The sequence below is a fragment of the Ictidomys tridecemlineatus genome, chromosome 11, assembly GCF_052094955.1.
Source record: "Ictidomys tridecemlineatus isolate mIctTri1 chromosome 11, mIctTri1.hap1, whole genome shotgun sequence".
NCBI lineage: Eukaryota > Metazoa > Chordata > Mammalia > Rodentia > Sciuridae > Ictidomys > Ictidomys tridecemlineatus.
The window spans coordinates 77088877-77111169 of NC_135487.1; the positions used below are offsets into that span (position 1 = coordinate 77088877).

The following is a 22293-nucleotide window of genomic DNA, read 5'->3' on the forward strand; positions in this document are numbered from 1 at the left end:
CACTAGAGTCACGTTCTTCTGTTGTTTGTAGTTTGGGTTTTTATGTTTACAATTATAGTTTATAGTGATCATTTTCTCTCTTCCTTTCCAAGATCTTTACCTCTACAGCCTTTCTGGTTTATTTATTTTTTTTTTTTTTTGGCGCAGGGGATCAAATCCAAGGCCCACACATCTTTCTCTTGTTTCAGTGTGTCTGGGGGTAATCCTTGTGCAGCCTTAGATAGTAAACAGAGGAGCAGCTGTTATTCTTGTGGTGTTTCTCTACATGAGGGCACTACCGTGTTATTTACCCGATGAGAATGATGCAGTTGCCATCCCTCTCTTTCCCCATGTGAAGTGACACTAACAAGTTTTATATGACAGGACCACCCAGGCATTCCTGGAATAAACTGCAGAGTTGACAAATGTAAGCTGCACCAGCCTGGCTGGGCCTATAGTTGCTGCAGTACCTTTTCTCAAGTAAATAAACGAATAAAGATCCCCACAGGAGACCCGCCTCATCTGTCTCTGTATTTGTAAATTTTGAGATTTTTTTCAAACATCCTCACATCTTTGTAACTGAGTCGTTAAGCAACTAAGCCGATGACTAGAGGAGACCTCAACCCTCAGAGTCTTTCACTACCCACTACACACAGTCTACCAGCCATGAACACTTCTGAGGGTCAGAGGCCCAGGGAACTCGACCCAGTTGCCCCTTCCTGGGGGTCAGCTCTCTGCCCATTTGCAGTAGGTCACCTTCCAGACCAGTGATTTGCACAGGAGAGACAGCAGCTCCTTTTCTGTTTACTAGACTCCAGAAATGGAGACATGTCTACAGGCTGAGGATTATAAATAGGGTGAGATGCCAAGACCTTCAAAGGCATGATTTCTCAACTCACTCCAGAGTATCCAGTTGTGTGGGGAATGGAGAAGGGACGCTAGGCAAGAAGAGAGGAATGGAAGCAAGGACATTCCCACTGAGGTCTGCCAATGAGAGAAACGAAGATATCAGTTAACCAGGTAACTCCGTAATATTCTCTAGCCTGGTTATCTTAACATGTTTAAAGGCAGGTGAAAGTATTTTTTATTTAAAAACTGACTCTCTCTCTCTCTCTCTCTCTATATATATATATATATATATAATATATATATATACACACACACACACACATATGTATATATATATAAAATATATCCTATAGCATACATATAGTATATATACTTAATATATAGTAAATTATACATAAATTATAATTTATAATTATATGTATTGGTGGGGTATAAAGTGATGTTTATGATTTACAAATAATTAAATCAAGCTAATTAATATCTGTCACCTCGTTTGAAGGTATTTTAAAGTGTATAAATACTCATACTTATTATTTAATAATGAGATAGTGGTTAAGAGCCTTGCCTTGATAATCTAACAACTCTACGTGTGAGCTCCAGCTCTGTTGGTTATGGGTTGTGTGATCTTGGGCTAGTGTCCTAATTAAGCCTTCGTTTCTGCATTTGTAAAGAAGGGATAATATACCACTCTCTTAAAGTTATTGTGTAAACGAAATGAGAGAATGTACATGGTATACATAATACCATGGAAGCTCAATAAATGTCAACTTCCATTATTTTCTCTTTAGATTTCTGTAAGTAATATGATTCTTTTATATTTCACACAATGAGGAAAAAAAACCCTCAAGGCCTTGGGGCAAAAAGAAGAGGTATTCATATCTGTAGTTTTTAGTGACATTAAGAACTATCATACAAAAACTTCCTATAAAATATATTTCATCTCACAGCCAAAGGAAGTATGATTCAGAATGTTGAAAAGTGTATGGCACTTGGACTTGAATAAAGTCTAAGTGACCACGAATTCAGAGGAGACATGAGTCCTTAAAATAGATTGTTTGCAAAAATTACACATTAAGAAATACATACAGGGGCTGCGGTTATAGCTCAGTTGTGGACCACTTGCCTAGCACGGGCAAGGTGCTGCGTTCCATCCTCAGCACCATATAAAAATAAATAACTAAAGGTATAAAAAAATGACATTTAAAAAATACATACATATATATAAAATACATACATATATATATATATGTATATATATGACCAGCTATAAAATGGTCATGCAAAGCAATATTCAGTGCATATACCGATATAGACATTTAGGCTATTTTGATTCATATTATATTCTATTTTAAACACATTAGTCAAAACCCAGAAGAGGGAATTCCTGTACATAAAACAGACACTTTTTGGAAGAGCCAGTGGAGTATTTAGCTCCCAGTGTGACACATTCATCAAGCTCAGGGGTCAGCACACTTTTTTTGGTAACAGAATAGATAGTAAATCCTTTAGGCTTTGCAGGCTGATGGGTCTCTACTCTGATGTTATAGCAAAAAAGCAATTAGATAATTTATAAAATAAATGAGCACTATTGTGTTTTAATAAAATCTTATTTACATTGAACTGGGAGGCTGAGGCAGGAGGATGGTGAATTCAAAGCCAGCTTCAGCAAAAGTGAGGTGCTAAGCAATTCTCTGAGACTGTCTCTAAATAAATAAAATACAAAATAAGGTGGGTGATGTGGCTCAGTGGTCAAATGCCCTTGAGTTCAATCCCCAGTACCACTCCCAACCCCCAGTGGGGGAAAAAAAAACAGGTGGCAGGCTGGATTTGGCCTGAACATTTTGTAGATATTATATTTATTTAAATATGTCTATATCTATATATCTCTCTATATATCTATATCTATTATATATATATATTATATATATAATATATATACACATACATACATACATACATACATATAGAGAGAGTCATGCATTGCATTCAGGATGTTTTGGTTAACAATGAAAGATAGAAACCTAACAGGAACCACTAAACTATTCAGAAACAAACTTAAGTCAATATAATCTCTGTACTATGTAATCATTTGTGCACGCCAACAAATGAAGACAATTGTGTGAATATGTGTGTATATATATGTAGCATGTCATTAATATTTACAAGTATTTGATGTTTAAATCTTTTATATAATTATGAAAAGCTTAACACTATATTGGGTTCTTTCCTTTTGCTGCCACAGCCGCAGCCAAGAGGACGCTCAGACTTCAGAAAAGGCTTGCCCCAGTGTCCTTTGTTGTGGCAAAAGGAAGGTCTGGTTGGACCTCAATGAAACCAGTGAAATTGCCCATGCCAACTCTCATCAGCAGATCTGGAAGCTGACCAAAGATGGGCGGATCATCTGCAAACTAGTGACTGCGGGAAAATACCTTGGCTCACCAGAGGTGCAGGCATGAGGGCTTAGGTGAGTGAAAGGGTACAGCTAATGCTCCAGTGCCAGAGAAGGGCTCTGTATTTGTGGACAGAATTAATGCCCTTATATAAGAGGCTCCACACATCATTCACACAGCCCCACCTTTGCCCTTTCTGCTCTGTCATCTGAAAACGCAACACGCAACATCTTAGAAACAGAGAGCTAGTATTCACCAGGCATGCAATCTGCTGCCTTCTTGATCTAGAACCTCCCAGCTTCCAGAGCTGTGAGAAATTAATTTCTGTTGTTTATAAATGACCCAGTCCGTCTGTGGTATTTTGTTATAGCAGCAGAAATGAAGTAAGACAGTGGTCATCTAGTTTTTGCTTTGAATGTTTCCCTAATAACAGAAATCACAAGATCACAGGTTCCGCTTTAGAAATATTTTAATCATAATATGGCTTCTTTGGGGGAAATATGCCTATGAATCCCAGTCTTTGGTCATATTTTTTCCCCAAAGTACAAACAGGTTCTTTAACTCTAAAATCCCTTTTCACTTCCAATGTTTGAGATACTGTTATGTCTTCAAGTTTCCTCTTAGGTGAGGCATCTCTGTTTATCTTGTGACCTGGTTTCCAGATTATAGCCCCCCCCCTTTTTTTTACCTTGTGCAACTCTAGCTTCACTGTCCTCATTACCATATTCACAATAATTCACTAAAGTCCTGTAGTTCTTCAACATTTCTTGAACAAATCCTTAGTGTCCCACCACCACAGCTAATAGGTATATCTACATTCTTCTCAAATTCTATGCTCAATTATTATTATATATTATATTTCAAATGTAATCTTGATCTTCAGTGTGAATCCAAGGGATACTGATAAAATTGAGGAAAGTTGCCTAACACTGAACATTTTATTTCATGAGGAATATTATCAGGTAATAGCTTAGCCCAAATAAGATTGAATTTTTTTTTTTTTTAAATAAATCTGCCTTTGGACTGGAGATGTAGCTCAGTGTTTGCCTAGCATGTTGGAGGCCCTGGCTTCAATCCCTAGCACTGTAATAATAATAATAGTAATAATAATAATAATATTATTATTATTAAAATTACAAATCCCCTTTTAACATCAAACTCAGCTTCAAAGAGAGGTGATAAAGGAAAAGAACTATTCAGTGGATAACCAAAAGATTTGTAGCTAAGACAAACTATCCAGCTCCCTCATGCCAGAAAATGTTTGTCTTTGTCACATGAAATCTCACAGGATCCCAAATAATTTAGGAATTTCTTGAGATGGGGTCTTAATTCCTGGAACCAGCTAGAACCACTTCAGAGTCATTTAAATATTTAAGTCACATTTCCGTCAGGGGAGAACCTTGAATAGCATTTGTTAAAAAGAAGACAAGGGACAAAGTGGCTGTTGACAATCAGTCTACAAACTTCAGTGTTGTAAGGAAAATTGTTTCTAACTTTAAATTCAAGGGATTTACTTAAATGAATACAAATTCTTTAGTATACAGCAGGTTAAAAAGAAAAAAAAAAAGGGACTTGGAATTTGGGTTTCAGGCGAGTTAGATCCTATAGCACGTTTCCCAAGTGCAGAGATGCTAGGAGGAAGAAATGTACCCAGCAAGAATAGGGCTAGTTTGAGAAGGAAGAATGAATACAGTAAGAAATAACGTATAATATAGAGACACTTAAGATGCTATCTTCTCCTACTAGTTGTACAACCCGTGGCAAGTTAACTAAGCTGCTAAGAGTGAGTTCAAAACATCAGTCCTCTTGAGGATCCTGAAACAGTCTATATGAAAGCATCTTAGAGCACATCTGTAAAATATTCACAAGAATAAATAGGACTGGGCTGAACGTATACAACAATTTGGAAGAGAAATGATATCTTCATAATCCTGAATCTTCTAACCCTCAAAATGGTATATTCTTCAATTTATTTAGTTCTTTAATTTATACCAAGAATAATTTTTATATTTCAGTGTAGAATCTTTTAATCTCTTCCCTACAATCTCTCCTTAGATTTCTTAGCTATTTGATGTTTTGATGTTATTTTAAATATTATCATTTCATAAATTTCATTCAGAAAATTTTCCAGATTATGTCTGTGAGAATCTCTTTAACTGCCTTCTATGTCCCTTTGACATGTCTACATTTCTTTGGGGATTTCTTCTTCTTCTACATCTTCTTCTTCTTCTTCTTCTTCTTCTTCTTCTTCTTCTTCTTCTTCTTCTTATTATTATTATTATTATTATTTTGTACATCAAAGTGTTACAAGGTCATCTTGTACTTTTCCCTACCCCAGATTTAGATTAAACATTTTCAAAGGAATGCTGTTTCCTTAAAATGGAGAATGGTACATGGAAGCCAAGACTGGAGAAGGATTCATAGCTAATTGGGAAGTCACTCCTTTTAAGCCTTCTTGGTAGAGAAACTTGTACAGAAGTTTTAAAGCACTTTTAAAGCATTTTAAAATGCTCTTTTGAAAATGAGCATTTATAGAATTTTGAGTTTACTAGGGAAAGTTTAAAAATGAATGGTTACATCAATTTGCAGTCCCACCAACAATGTATGAGTGTGCCTTTCCCCCCAACATCCTTACCAACTTTATTGTTGTTTGTATGAAAAGACCAAAAAACTGTTCCTGATGGAAGGAGACCAAAGAGATAGACAACTAAATGTGCCATGTGATCCTGGATTGAGATGCTTGAAGACAGCAGCATTATTGGGGCAATTAGCAAAATGTGAATTCAATCTGTGGATTAGATGTCATTATCATGTTAATCTCCAGAGTTCCATGGGTACAAGATGGTTATAAAGGAGTGTCATTTTTTAAGTACACACTCAAGTGGTTAGAGGTAATGGGGCATATGTTTTTAATTTTCAAATGGTTCAAAAATATTTTGGTTGGGACTACATTGCAATAAAAAATGAAAGGTAAATGACCATCTTTACAATATTGAGGCTTCTAAATCTTGAAGTGCTCTAAAATTTTATCCATGGAGATCTATTATATCTCTTTATTCTTAAGTACTTCAATTTTTCATTTTATCATTAAAGAGATCTTTCTATATACCTTAATCTCTGATAGTTGCCTATTTCCTGGAATACAACAGACTTCTACATACTGATTGTGAATGTAACTTTGCTAAACTACAGATATTAACTGAATTGTCTACATAACATAGTCATACCAACATGGTACATTAAAAATAGTTTCCAAGTGTATTTTTGTGCCAATACCATGCTGTTTTTTTTTAGTATTGCTCTGTGGTATAGTTTAAGGTCTGGTATTGTGATGCCTCCTGCTTCACTTTTCTTGCTAAGGATTTCTTTGGCTATTCTGGCTCTCTAATTTTTCCATATAAAATTCATGATTGCTTTTTTTGGTATTTCTATGAAGAATGTTCTTGAGATTTTAATAGGAATTGCATTAAATCTGTATAACACGGGCTGGGGATGTGGCTCAAGCGGTAGTGTGCTCGTCTGGCATGCCTGCGGCCCGGGTTCGATCCTCAGCACCACATACAAACAACGATGTTGTGTCTGCCGATAACTAAAAATAAATATTAAAATTCTCTCTCTCTCTCCCTCTCTCACTCTCTCTTTAAAAAAAAATCTGTATAACACTTTATAGTATGGCCATTTTGACAAGTCTACCTATCCAGGAGCATGGCCAATCTTTCTATCTTCTCAGGTTTTCTTCAATTTCTTTCTTTAGTGTTTTGTAGTTTCATTGTAGAGGTATTTCATCTCTTTTGTTACATTGATTCACAGTTTTTTTTTTTTTGAGGCTATTGTGAATGGGGTAGTTTCCCTAACTTCTCTTTCAGTGGATTCATTGCTGATGTATAGGAATGCATTTGATTTGTAAGTGTTGATTTTATATCCTGCTACTTCACTGAATTCATTTATTAATTCTAGAAGTTGTCTGGTGGAATTTTCTGGATCTTCTAGATATTGAATCATGTCATCAGCAAATAGTGATAGTTTGAATTCTTCTTTACCTATTTGTATCCCTTTAATGTCTTTCTTCTAATTGCTCTGGCTAGAGTTTCAAGGACGATATTAAATATAAGTGGTGAAAGAGGACATCCTTGTCTTGTTTCAACTTTTAGAGGGAATGCTTTCAATTTTTCTCCATTTAGAATGATGCTGGCATTGGGTATAGCTTTTACTATCCCTAGTTTTTTTGGTGTTTTGAACACAAAGTTGTGCTGTATTTTGTCAAGTGCTTTTTATGCATTCTATTGAGATAACCATATGATTCTTGTTTTTAAGTCTATTAATATGATGGATTACATTTATTGATTTCCTTATATTGAACCAACCCCTGCATCCCTGGGATGAACTCCACTTGATCGTGGTGTACTATCTTTTTAAAATGTTTTTGCATGCGATTTGCCAGAATTTTATAGAAAATTTTTGCATCTATGTTTATCAGAGATATTGGTCTGAAGTTTTCTTTCCTTGATGTGTCTTTGGTTTTGGTATCAGGATGATGATAGACTCATAGAATGAGTTTGGAAGTGTTCCCTCTTTTTCTGTTTCATAGAATACTTTGGAAGAGTATTATGTTAATTCTTTTTTTCTTGTTTCTTGTTGGTAGGCTTTTAAAAAATATTTTTAGTTGTAAATAGACCTTTATTTTATTTATTTGTATGTGGTGTTTAGAATTGAATCCAGTGTCTCACACATGCTATGCAAGTGCTGTACCACTGGGTCACAACCCCAGCCCTGTTGGCAGCCCTGTTGGTAGGCTTTTGATGGCATTTTCTATTTCATTACTTGAAATTGATCTGTTTAAATTGTGTATGACCTCCTCATTCAGTTTGGGTAGGTCATATGTCTCTAGAAATTTGGTGATGTCTTCAGTATTTTCTATTTTATTGGAGTATAAAGTACCAAAATAGACTTGTAAACCAATGGTACAGAATAGAGGACACAGAGACAAACCCACATAAGTACGTTATCTCATACTAGACAAAGGTGCCAAAAACATTCACTGGAGAAAAGATAGCCTATTCCACAAATGGTGCTGGGGAAATTGGAAATCCATATGTAGCAAAATGAAATTAAATCTCTCTCACCCTGCACAAAAATCAACAGAAAGTGGATCAGAGACTTAAGCACTAGAACAGAGACCCTGCACCTAATAGAAGAAAAAGTAGGCCCAAATCTTCACCACGTGGGCCTAGGATCTTACTTCCTTAACAAGACCTCTAAAGCACAAGAAGTACAATCAAGAATCAATAAATGGGATTAATTCAAATTAAAAAGCTCTTCTTAACAAAGAAAATAATCAATAATGTGAAAAGAGAGCCTACAGATTGGGAGAAAATCTTACCACATGCACCTCTGATAAAGCATTAATCTCTAAGATATATAAAGAACTAAAAAAAAAACACCAAAAAATAATAACCCAATCAATAAATGAGCTAGTGAATAGAGACTTCACAGAAAAAAATACAATCAATCAACAAATACATGAAAAAGTGTTCAACATCTCTAGTAATTAGAGAAAAGCAAATCAAAACTACACTAACATTCCATCTCACTCCAGTCAGAATGGCATTCACTAACCCAGATGCCCTTCAATAGATGAATGGATAGGGAAACACAATGGAATATTACTCAGCATTAAAAGAGAATAAAACCATGGTGTTCTCAGGTAAATGAATGGAGTTGGAGAATATAATGGTAAGTGAAGCAAGCCAATTCCCAAAAAAGCCAAAGGCCAAATGTTTTCTTTGATATGAGGATGCTGACTCATAATGGCAATAGTGTGGGGAGAGCATGGGAGGAATGGAGGAACTTTAGATAGGGCAAATGGGAGGGTGGAGAAGGGAGGGGGCATTGGGGTAGGAAAGATGGTGGAATGAATTAGACATCATTACCCTAAGTACATGTATGAAGACACGAATGGTGTGAAAATACTTTGTGTACAACCAGTGACTTGAAAAATTGTGCTCTATATGTATAATATGAAATGAATTGTATTTTGCCATCATATATAACAAATTAGAATAAATAATTTAATAAAAAAAGAATACAGGCAATAATAAATGTTGGTGAGGATGTGGAGAAAAAGGTACACTCATACATTGCTAGTGGGACTGCAAATTGGTACAACCATTATGGAAAGCAGTATGGAGATTCCTCAGAAAACTTGGAATGGAACCCCCATTTGATCCAGTTATCCCACTCCTCAGTTTATACCCAAATGACTTAAAATCACCATACTATAATAACATAGCCATATCAATATTTATAGCAACTCAATTCCTAATAGCTAAACTATGGAACCAACCTAGGTGTCCTTCAATAGATGAATGGATAAAGTAAATGTGCCATATATATGCAATGGAATATTGTTCAGTTTTAAAGAAAAATGAAAGAATGGCATTTTCCAGAAAATGGATAAAGGTAGAAAATATCATGCAAAGTGAGATAAATCGATCCCAAAAAATCAAAGGCAGAATTTTTTCTCTAATATGTGGATGCTAATTCACAACAAGCAGGGGGCACTAGAGAATAAAGTTACTATAGATTAGGTGATTAGGTAGAAGGAAGTGAAAGGAGGAAAGGGGAGGGCATGTGAGGATAGGAATGATAGACAAACATTATTACTTCATACACACACACACACACACACACACACACACACACACACGACTGCATGACCAATGTGATTCTACAACATATACACTCAAAAAAAATGAGAAATTGGGGCTGGGGTTGTGGCTAAGTGATTAGAGCACTCACTTAGCACTTGCAAGGCCCTGGGTTCGATCCTCAGTACCACATAAAAATTAATAAAGATATTGTGTCCATCTAAAAAATAAATATTAAAAAATTAGAACTTATATCGCATCTATATATCCCATCAAAGTGCATAAATGCATTCTACTGTCATGTATAACTAATTAAAACAAGTAAAAAAATTTTTTAAAAATAGTTTAAAATACTCATAAACTCTAATTAAATTCTCAGCATGTAAACAGGCCCATGGAGGGAAAGTATTATCAACCCTCCACAAACACTTCTCATCAACTTGAACAATATACTTTGCACAAGGCTTTCTGGTGGCCTGGCAGCTCTAAAGGGAATCTCCATGATGCCCTTTCCCCTTGCTCACATCTGTTTCCAAGTGTCCTAAGACAACTTTCCAATGAACAATTTCTACCACATTATTGGGTAGCAGGGCACTGTGTAAGCTCTGGGTACTCTAGAAACAGCAACCCCTTCTCAGGAGACACTTGCTTCAGTGCCTCCAGGAAGCTGGAACATTCGGGCTGAAGGCTCCCAGCTGAACAAGATCCCAGGAGGCCCTAAAGGCAGAAAGGACATGACAGTGCCACGCTCACTTGTGAGGTCTGTATGCTCTGACTGGGAGGTATCCACATATTAAAACCGAAGGAGTTTAAAGTCTGTTTTATTACAGGATAATGAAGAGGTTCTAGAAATGGACACTTGAGCATAGTCACAGAACAATGTGAATATATTAGTACCACTAAACTGTACACTTAAAAATGGTTCAAATGGCAAATTTAGTGTATTTTACAATAAAAATATCTAAAGATGCTTTTTCTATTGTTCAGTGTTTTCTGCTCTTATTGAGTAATCACATCATTAAGAGGACTAACCAGCTGGTGCAGTGGCGAATGCCTGTAATCCCATTGGGAGGCTGAGGTAGAAGGATCTCGAGTTCAAAGCCAGCCTCAACAAAAGCAAGGTTCTAAGCAACTCAGTGAGACCCTGTCTCTAAATAAAATACAAATAGTGCTGGGGAATATGGCTGAGTGGCCGAGTGCCTCTGAGTTCAATCCCTGCTACCAAAAAAAACAAAAAACAAAAAACACTAGCCATCAAAATTTGACAGCCCTGTATTTGAGATTTGGTTGTGCTTGCTGCATCTGTGGAACCTAAAAGCATGTCACTTAGTTAAGCCTCAATTTCCTCATCTGTAACACAGGAATAACAATATGCTTACTTACCTATTATAGGTTACTATGAAATATCAACTTGGTAGAGTTTTAGTATACCTGAAGGGGCTCAACAAATATTAGCTCATTTTCCTTTTAGGTTTTCATACCAATACGATTCTTGTACTTTGTGTAAGGAAGACTCAGAAAATCGGCTTTAGCATAAAAAGGCTGTTTATTCATTTCTCCTTAGACCTTAATGTTACAGAGAACTATAAGACAACATGCCATAAAACACATTTCATATTATAGTCAAGTGATATATGAGCCCAAGTATTGCCCACTGAGTCAATGGTTAATAATCTTAAAGTATCATATTCTAAGAGGCAACAATTTCAGAAAAGTCACAACAACTTCAAATACTTGAAACAACTTAAATATATTTAATGTGTGTGTATAAACCTATATATATAATTTTTTAAAATCAAATATAACATAGCATACAAAAACACAAGACTAGTAATATAGGTCACACATACAATGAGGCTTACTGTACTCTCAGAATGAACTTAAATAAATTTTTGTTTAATTATAATGAAATATACATTTTGAATAATTAGTCCATGTAGAAAAGTACATGAAATGATTTATAAGTCAAAACATTTCATATGATAGAAATGGTTTTAGCAAAATCCACACAATATCAAGAGAAAATGCATTGGATTTAAAAATTTGGAACTGTCATAAAATAAAAATTTATATAGATGAAGCTAAGGGGTAAAAAACTATCTCAAATGTATTTAGATCATCTAAAGCCAAATCAGATATAACTAAACTATATAATTTAAATTATAATTTTTATATATTATATATAACTTTATTATGCAATAGGAATAATATAATTATACTATGTTAAATAATATAAATTAATATAAATAATATTATATAAATATATTTATCTATTATATATATTATTATATAATATATAATTATAAACTTTTTGGTATTTAAGTGCATTTTCTTCATACAATTTAACTGAATACCACGTTAAAAACAGACAATTAGAAGGCAATTAGATTCAGATTTGCAAGCTTTGGGGCCATTATGTAAATATTAAAAATTTAAGTGAATTGCCAATTGAACAATAAAAGTTTATACACATACAAGAAACACACAATGGTCAAAGATTCACTATAACATTGTATGGGAAAAACATATTTATACCCAATAAATATTTTTCAGGCAATTGCATTCAGAAACATTTTATAAATAAGCACTTAGTTTTTGCTCCAAAATAAAGCCAATTTTCCCCTCCTGCACCTATTTGTTGAGAACTATATTATACATTAGGGATGTATTTAAAAGGATCACTTTATGGGGAAAATCATTTGAAATTTTAAAATTATGACACTTATTTTATGCACAACTTCAAAAACACAGAATTTAAGTACAATTCCAGTGAGGCACTACCATTCTATATGACTAAAACATGACCTATTCTATATGACTAGCAAACACCATACAAGAACAAAAGGCAAAATACACACTTTGGCAATCCTATACAAAAGGGGTCCTGTCAAAACATTCTTTCACAAAACAAACACAATACCATAAAACAAAAACAACAAGATAACAAAACTGAATTTTACAACCCTACACAAATTGTGGGATTTCATCATCAAGGTATTCAAACTGTTGCATTCGTTTTAGCCTGGGTCTCTGGCATGTTGGATTCACGTCAGGCAGGCCGTGCTCCTCAGAGTTCTCTTTAGGCTTACCACCTGGCTGCAAAGGACAAGCTGATGTGCTGTCTGCCTCTACAACTGGTTTCTCCACATGACTCAGGGGAGTACGAGCTGTGCTAGGAGGGGTGGATGCTGAGGGCGAAGCTGGTCTCTCCTCAGTCCCTCTGATGTTGCTGGGGGTACGTGGTTTATAAAATGTTGTCCAGTGTAGGGGCTGTAGTGTTTTGGGTGCTCTGGCAAGAGAGAGAGGGCAAGAATTGGAGGACCCTCTCTCTGACACCTCTCTTGCTGATCTGGCTGGCGTGTTGGGCTGTGTGGCACCGCTGGAATGGTCCCCACTGATCCTAAAGCTCATTGTCACTTTTTCCTGGAGTGCACTTGGCACAATCATGGCAGTCTTGGCAGTTAAGTTGTTTTGTTCACGTTGTTGTCCTCGAGTTTTGTGTGGAATCTGCTGATCAAAGACATTAAATTTGGAACATACAGAAGTAGGGGTATCTTTTCTATTAAGTTCTTCAAAGGTAGGATTCTTGCAAAACTTGTCTGAATTGACATTTCCCACATTTCTGCTGTTTTTCTCAGTAGGAGGGCTTGCAAGAAGTACTACATCTTCAGGCAAATTTACAGGCCTGATCTCGGTCCTTGGTGTGTGCTTTTGCATATTGTTTGTTGTCACTTCAGATTTCAGAATAAGTGGCCTAGTGGTTCCACAAATATCATCCATCTTTTGAAATGATGATTCAAGTTCTTTGTTATCTGAAAAAAGATTTTTTTTTAACTTGGTTAACTCGGTTAATAAGGGAGTGTGGTTAGTTATAAATGGGTACTCTCTCAAAACAACACAGACTTATATATTTTTTCCAGCATGATATTCTCAGTCATCTATACAGAGGAATTAAAAATTCATAAGCATTAAAGGTACATTTTGAATTAAAGCATTACTCTTTAAAATTTAAATAAAAAATTTATAAATTTAGATAAATACAAAATTTACCTAAATCAATACAATAAATAGCCACAAAGCACATCACAGATTGGTTAAACAAAACCAAACAAAAAACATTTTCCTAAATAACTTGTTTTAATATATTATCCATGAATGAAGGTTTTCTGGGTTAAGACTATCCTGATTTCAACAGGCAGACACTGGTAACCTCAGAACACTAAAACTATTTCATATCCAACCAAAGGCATGTCCTTAATCCCAAGGACTTTTCCTATCACTTCATCTGCTTTCCAGCTACATTCTGTCCATACTGAGGGCACACACCAGAGAGGACGTGGATGCTCTCCCAGCTGATCAACTAATACATGGAAACATTGGTCAAATTAAGGTTGAAGAGTTGTCAAAATTGCCATTCTGCTACTGGTACTGGTGACTCCAGATTTCCTTCCTTCTCTTTCTCCTCTAGTCTGGTCCCAAGATCCCTGTTTTCTCATCTAGGACTCTCAGCTCCTCACACTCTGTCTTTGCTGCTTTACTCCAGAAGCTCTTGTTGCTGGAAAGGTGCAGGCTCCATCCATGATCCTCCTCTTCCTGCTGAGAAACATAAGACAACTGTGCACCTTGGCTGGTCAGATGGCTTTGCCATTGGCCCTGTTCATAGCCCACTGCCCTTGTCCCTGCCACCTGGTCCTTCTCCCACATCCTTGGGCAGTGGTTTGCAGACAGAAGCACACCAGCATCACTTGCAGGTCATCATCTCATCTGACCTCCTTCTTCACCTGAGGCTGCTGGCCTCTCTTCCTTGGTTCCCATGCAGTGCTCCTATGATTTGCTGTCCTGGGCCCTTCTCCACATTGATAGAAGGGAGCTGAGCCATTGTGGTTGGAAGGTAAAAACCAGAGCATTTTTATTGTCCTGCAGAACTTCTAGCATGATGAAGACTACAGGCTCTGCAGCCTGGTGTCTGGATGGTGGCTCAGTTTCTGCTCCAGTTCTGCTCTAGCCAAGTCCATTGCACTAATCCTACCTGCCTTCCTCTGTCAAGAAAGATCCCTATATAGAGCTATGCTATCATGTGGTCTTTTTTTAAAAAATATATATTTTTTGGTTGTAATTGGACACAATACCTTTATTTTGTTTTTATGTGGTGCTGAGGATTGAACCCAGGGCCTTGCGCATGCTAGGCAAGCACTCTACCGCTGAGCCACCACCCCAACCCATATCATGTGGTCTTAAATGATCTAATAAGTAAAAGGCTTACAATTATCTGGTAATAAAAACTTAAAAATATTTTAAAAATATTTATTGTTATTACTATGCCAAACTAGGAATCCAATTTCATTGGACAGTGAAACAAGTTTAGATTTAGAAATAAGACAGAACTAAGTTCAAATCCTGAATGAACAATAATTTAGGCACATGATATTCTCAGTCATCTATACAGAGGAATTAACATAATTGTTAATTATATTAATTAACATTCCTTAGACTGTTAGTTATGACTTAAATGAGGCTAATGTTCATAGCATAGAACTGCAAATAGGATCACATCAGATAAATGGAATCAGTGAGTCCAGTACTACTTTTAGCAGGTAGGTAATTGACTCCCTTTGTTTTCAGACTTTCTCAGGCTACACTCATTGATATTTAATTTTATACAAATTTAACATATGTGGCTATATTTAAAAAAGTTGGAATTAAGCTCTACTAAAGAAGTAACAAATAGAAGGTTTTTAACCACCTTAACAGACACCACTCACTGAAATAAAATTATCAGAGAAAAACAATGAATTAAAAGAACCTCAGCCAAGGAAAAAGAAGACATGTATGCTTAATGTATTAGGTAGCCTATAGGTAAAAGTATGTCAAAAAACTTTAGGAGTCTCTTTTTTTGAATTTTAGAAGTCCAGTGTATTTCTGCCTTAACTTTTTAAAAAATATTTATTTAGTTGTAGACAAACACACAGTATCTTTATTTCATTTTATGTGGTGCTGAGGATAGAATCTGGTGCCTTACACATGTAAGGCAAGTGCTTTATTTCTGAACTACAGCCCCAGCCCTCTGCCTTGACTTTAATTGATGAGAAGAAGTAAAAATGAAAACAAATTTCAGAAGGAGAACAAAAAACATTTATGAATTCCAAGATATCTTTTTACAAAAAAGAAACAAAAAATGATATTCATTTATATTACATTCATTAACTTTCTCAATGGCTAGCAAACTTAACTAATAAAACTTTAAAATTTGAACTTCCCTCAACTTCATTCACCTTGGATTTTAATTGTGGGCTTATATGTTTGTATATTTTCAAACTTTACAAATATTTTACATGACCACTCACCAATGAGACATGCATCACATTTTTCCAATGTATTTTGCTTGCATTCTGATTCCTCAAATGATGTAGCTGATTTAAAATTTTCACTTTCACCATTTGCAGTGTGGCTATCCTATTGATGCAAGAGAATTTTTAAACTAAAAAAACAAAACACACCTCAAAATAAATAGTTCAAAGTGTTGACTTATTAACACAAACATCACAAAGTTCTAATGCAATTCTATAATGGTTGAAACTCACTTCCTTTGAAGAAAAATATAGTGACTTCATGGAACGTTGTATCTCTCTTTCTTTTGGTGATATCACAAGTTTTGAAGGACAGCTTAGCTGAGGTGCAACAACATCTGTATTACATGTAACATCTTGTAGCTGAAGGGACCCATTGAAGATCTTCTGTGAGTGAGTTATGAGGAACTCTACTAATCGTGTCTTATTTACATATTCAACAAGGGTGGCGTTGGTGATGGGAACACCTGTGGGCCTTTGCTTCATAAGACAGGGCGCAAATATCACCCCCAAGTCTCTGGAGGTCATCTTGTTTTCTTCAGCATGGTCTACTACCCTGAAAAGAAGAACACACAAAGCTGTATGAGATTTGCCTATTAGAGGTCCTTAATGGTAGTTTACTATGAATTGAGAAGGGTAGAGGAAGCATGGGCTACAGAAGTCTACAGAAAGTTTGTCAAAGGTCAGGCTTGGTGGGTCTAGGTAAAGAATACATTTGTTTGATTACAATATTTACCACACTCTAAACTGAGTTTCAGAGTACTACATTAGTATAAAATTCACAGAAGTAGAAGGAACTACTGACGTTTTAGCAGCAGAAGGAAAAAAATACCCCTAAAAATTGCTCCTTCTTTGTATATGGTATGTACTTCTAGGTCCTTATATTGGAAACTAAAACATCACTGTCAATTTCTCTCTCACTGCCCACAGTTATTTTTCTTTTTTAAAAATATCTTCAGTTGTAGAGATACAATATCTTTATTTATCTATTTATTTACTTTGATTCAGTGTTGAATATCAAACCCAGTGTCTCACAGGTGCTAGACAAGCATTCTACCACTGAGCCACATTCCCAGCCCCACACAGCTAGTTTTCTAGTCTAGATGATTCTCTCTCCTGAACATCTCTTTGTGTTCTACTGCCACTCTTGATGTTCTGGCTTTACTTCAAGCACTCACGGCTTTTTATTTCTATGACTATTCAAAGAGATCTGAATTGCAGAAGGCATCTCCACCAACCCATTTTTGATATTGCTGTCAGAAAGATCTATCAGGCAAAACTGAGCATGTGAAATTCTGGACTCCAAGTTCTTTAGTGGGTACAGAAACATTATGGTCAACTCATCAACTGTAGGTAGGATTTTCTTATCAGGCCTGTAGATAGGGTAGCACAGTTCCTGCTACTGCTTGCTATATTGTAGTCTAACAAAATTATATTTTCCAAATGTAAAATGCTTTCTTGTGTCTCCATGTATGTTACTCTCTGCCCAGTAAGCTCTTCTGCACATTCTCTACCAAATCCCAATCAGTTCTTAAAATCTGACTCAAGGGCTTGCCTCCTCTGCTTTACCCCAACCCCAAACTTCCTCTGCATGTCTGTATGTTGTGCACAGCTACTAGAAAAAGGATGATGCTGTTTTGTGGTTATGTAAAGGTCTGTCCCCCATGATGATAATAAGCCCAGAAACAGCAGAAACCCTGTTTTTCCATCCTGGTTTGCCCAGCCAGAGCCTGACACATAGGAGGCATCTGAGGGAACAGTGTTGGCTGCATGAACATATATTCAATGTCTCCCTTTTCTAACACAGAATAAAAACATCATAAAATTGAAACAATCACTTAAAAAACAATACCACAACAATACAAATGTACTTAATACTACTGTACTGTACAATTAAAAATGGTTAAGATGGTATAAAAATTCTTACTGCTTAAGATGTATGATAAGGTAATGAAGACTGTTAAAATTTGATGTTGGCAATTGTCCTAGAAGGTCCTTGCTTTTTAGAAGAATTTGGCTTATTTCTAAACACATATTTGGGTATTTTTTGTCATTGGGATTATCCTTGTTGGTTTCTTGTTCTTCATTAGCATGTTGGATCTCTTTTGCAAGATTCATAAATTCCTTGTACAATTGGAATAAAATCAATGGTTCTGGGAGCTAAAGAAATAAAATTACATTAAAATATCTTCTACTTTTTTGTTGAAGTCAACTATTAGTGAGAGTTACTCAAATGATTAAGCACGTTCCTTTAGATTAACAAAATTTAAAGTCAAGATATATTTATTTATTTTGCAGTACTGGGGATCGAACCTAGGACCTCAAGCATGCTAGGCAAGAACTCTACTGTTGAGCTTCATCTCCGCCCATAAAACATGTTTGCTAGAGATATGACTTATACCGCAAATCAAAATCTTCATCATAAATTGTATTTATGTTAAAACAAGTTAAAAGATTATCAGTTAAACTCTAAACTTTAAATGAAGTTTAAACTTTAAGCTTCATAATGAGCTTTTAAAATTCTTGTCTATGTCTTCAATACATTATATTCACATCTGTCCCCCAAATGGCATGATCTCCAGTTGTTTTATTGAAACAAACCTAGGATAATGCACAAAACAAATAAAATGAATTAGAAAAGGCACAGATTTTATTAGTAAAAAATATCAAAACGCTACAGGGCTCATGTTTTCATTGGGTCAGAATGAAGATCAGCACTAGACAATATGACCTATAAAAACATGCTTTCAACATCTTACTAATCAAATTTTAAAACAGCCTGATTTTCCAAGAGTAGATTAAAAGAAAAAGTTCCTCTAACAAATGTCCACTGCCATAATGAATTTCAATGTCTCTACTGATCTGTGATAGAAAATTCAGTGTACCTTTGGCTACCTGCTAGTCCTATATTATCTGTGGAAAGTTTAGGATATTGTCCTGTGATCAGTTTCTATCTTCATCACTTTGGGATCTGAAGCAAGTCACATAATCTCTTGGAGCTTTAGGTCAATGGGTCAAATAAAGGTTACTTTCTAACACTATTGCAAGAATTGAGCACAGTTTCCCATATAAAAGTCTTGGACATACAAAATTCCTAAAGCAGAATGCAAGTTAATATACTGAACCCCATTAATCTCCTCTCCTTGAATATCTAAAAGAGATGAAGAATGACACATTATAAGACTTACAGTTATTCAAAGGTATAAACTTCTATTTCTCATTTGAAGGGTCTGTAAAATGTGATTACAGAGTTACCAATAGTTTTCTGGGCTAACATTATAGATCCAGCAATTTATTCTTAATTTTTTTTCCTCCTGTAACCCCACTAATATACAGTAAGCCCATAAGGTCTAGGAAAATAGAGAAAACAAAAAGCAATATTCACAAGTAGAAGAGCAGATGAACAAATCCTGACTCAGCAGTTCCAAGAAAGCTGAACCCTTGTCACTCAACATAATTTTCAGAATCCTAAAGGGACTTGGACAATCAGTACTAGGTCCTATGATCTTGGGGTAGGGTGCAGGTGGGCCATTGGAGACAGGTGGGCCTGTCTTCACTCCATGTTCTTGAGCAACTTCTTCCTAAAAATCTGGAAATGTTTTCTCTTGGCAATGTGATACAGAGGCTCTCTGAATGGGGGAAATGCCAAACATAAGAAATAGAGAGGTGACTGTCTGAAAATGGGGATTTGTTGGCTGTATGCACACTGAATGCACAGATCCTGCAGTCATTGTTCCCATGCTAGCTCCTATAGTATTGGTACCATATCTCTAGGCAGGAAAACCCCGTTCCAGAAGGAATCAAATAAAACAGTCCAAGAGCAGGGAACTAGAAACATGTAAAAAGGCATATCCTAAATGGTCCACCTAGAACACTTTATAGGAAAATTCAAAGTTTTTAAAAAGCCTTAATGTGTTCAAGAGCTTCCAAAGAAATTTCACTCAAATCTTAACATAACTAGACACCATGAAAGTCAAAAATCAAAATGAGTAGAGAAAGAACTAACTGCAGGTCTAAAATTATGCTATCAATATGCTGGCCACTAGTTATATTTGGTGAAAGAGTACTGGAGATGCAACTGATCTAAATTGAGATGTGTTCTAAAGAAAAAATAGATACCAGATTTCAAGGACTAAGAGCTCAAATATAAATAAATAAATAAATAAATAAACTATTCATAATTAAAAAATACTAATTAGATATTCAAAATGTTAAATAAAATATTAAAATTAACTTCACCTATTTTTTTTTAACTTATGTGGCTATAGTAAATCTAATGTTATATATGAGGGTCAATCGTATTTCTACAGAGGGTTAGAAGCTAAGTAAAGAAAAGAACCCTTACAAGGAAAATCTGTGAATATCTACTGGAAAATAGCATGATATAGTCATTTTAAAAAATGTTATCAAAGGAATAGAAAATCATAATTCTTGAAAATTAAAACAGGATCTCAGGAATGAAGTAATGTACATTGGTCAGAAAGATAAAGTTGAGGAAATGTCTTAGAAAGTTATTGAAGAAAAAAAGAAGTAGAGGAAAGGTAAGGTAAGGGAACTAGCTTCAACCAAAAAGTACAAAGTCAGAGGAGGGGGGAAATGGGCAATAAAAATCAAGAAAAGTTCTAAGAACTAAAGCACTGACTACTGACAGAGCTCATGGAGTGGCCATAATAGTGGATGAGAATATGTCCACATCAATATCAATATTGTAAAATCTTAGGATGATGGAGGTCAGGGGAAGATTCTATTTGCTTTTAGAGACAAAACAATAGGCACATAAAGAGTTAGGAATGAAATAAGGAGGATTCACATTTTAAGAGAACAAAAACACCCATACCTTCATAATTCAGAGGAAAAAGAATTTCCAGCCTATAATACTAAAACTTCCATACTATTACACTACTCCATGAACAAGTTTTCAAATATTCAATCCTACACTTCACTTTGCTTAAGGACAGACATAACCAAAACAGAATAATCCCAAAACAAGGAAAAAGGAGAGGTGTTCCATCACAAAAGAGAGGAGAGTGATCTCAGGATGACAGCTAATAACCAATATAAAAGGGATCTGTAAAGGAGCAAAAGAACTCCAGAGAAGGACAGATTAAGGATTATCAGCACTATTCTCTCTGTCATTATCTCTTCATTTTCACCCAAGGATAGAAGGCCAACTGGGTCTGACCCAAATCTCTTTGTACTTGGCTCACAACAATGTGCTGATTAAGTTCCTGTAACTCCTCTGTAAGCGGCTGCCTAAAGCCAGCAAAGTCACTTAATTCACTCCACAGATGTGTATGTTTGTTCTGTGTGTGTGTGTGTGTGTGTGTGTGTGTGTGTGTGTGTTTGACTTACTCCTGCAAACTGCAGGTATAATAGTGAGCACAGAAAATGACAATATAGGACAGCCCACTCCCTGACCATATTCCTGCTGGACTTCTAGTACCCACTTTATGGGAAGACCTATGCTTGATGCCCCAAACATGATGAACTTCATGGCCTTACCTACTGACCTCCCCAAATAGCTATTTTGAAACATCACTGAAGGCAAAGCTAGACTATGATCTAGATACTGTTCTACTTAGTCAATATTCCTAACAGTGTGAACACTGACTTGTACTTAATAGTTACGTTTATGCTTTTAAGTGAGTATTATAAAACTTAAACAAAAACTTAATAAGTGTTATTTATTCTTTTATGTTTAGGAAAATGTTTATCCCTTTTACATGATTAGGAGGACCTCCAAAGGTGGAGCTGGGAGGCTGCAACATGGAAGAGGTACCTGGAAGACTTGTACAAGGGATAGTAATATTCTATCTTCTTAAGCAGGGTGATGGGAAATAAATTTGATTTTATTATTATTATTATTCTTTAAACTGTATGTATGTTTTATATACATTTTATGATCTGTACATCAATAATGAGAAAAACATTAACATGGGAGGATCAGTGGAGTGGAGTTGGGGGAAGAAGGTAGGAAGAAGAGGAATTGAAGCAGAGTGAGTCAGATTCCATGCATGTATGAAATTGTCAGGATGAATCTAGCTACTATGTATATATATAATGCTCTAATTTAAAAAAGAC

At 35.6% G+C, this 22293-nt stretch overlaps 1 protein-coding gene and 1 long non-coding RNA gene across 2 annotated transcripts in view; one reads left to right on the forward strand and one right to left on the reverse strand.

The window, feature by feature from the left end:
* The first annotated feature begins 140 nt into the window (after positions 1-140).
* LOC144368142 (uncharacterized) lies at positions 141-22073 on the forward strand. The gene is made up of 3 exons (XR_013427920.1): positions 141-999; positions 3071-3292; positions 21915-22073. It is a non-coding gene; the product is annotated as an uncharacterized LOC144368142 (long non-coding RNA).
* The window catches only part of LOC101977380 (rho GTPase-activating protein 29), a 77085-nt gene continuing 66184 nt past the window's right edge, over positions 11393-22293 (reverse strand). Inside the window, 4 exon segments of the mRNA XM_078026776.1 lie at positions 11393-13677; positions 16210-16318; positions 16447-16768; positions 18140-18372. Coding sequence (XP_077882902.1) covers positions 12830-13677; positions 16210-16318; positions 16447-16768; positions 18140-18372 — 1512 coding nt within the window. The 3' untranslated portion in view covers positions 11393-12829.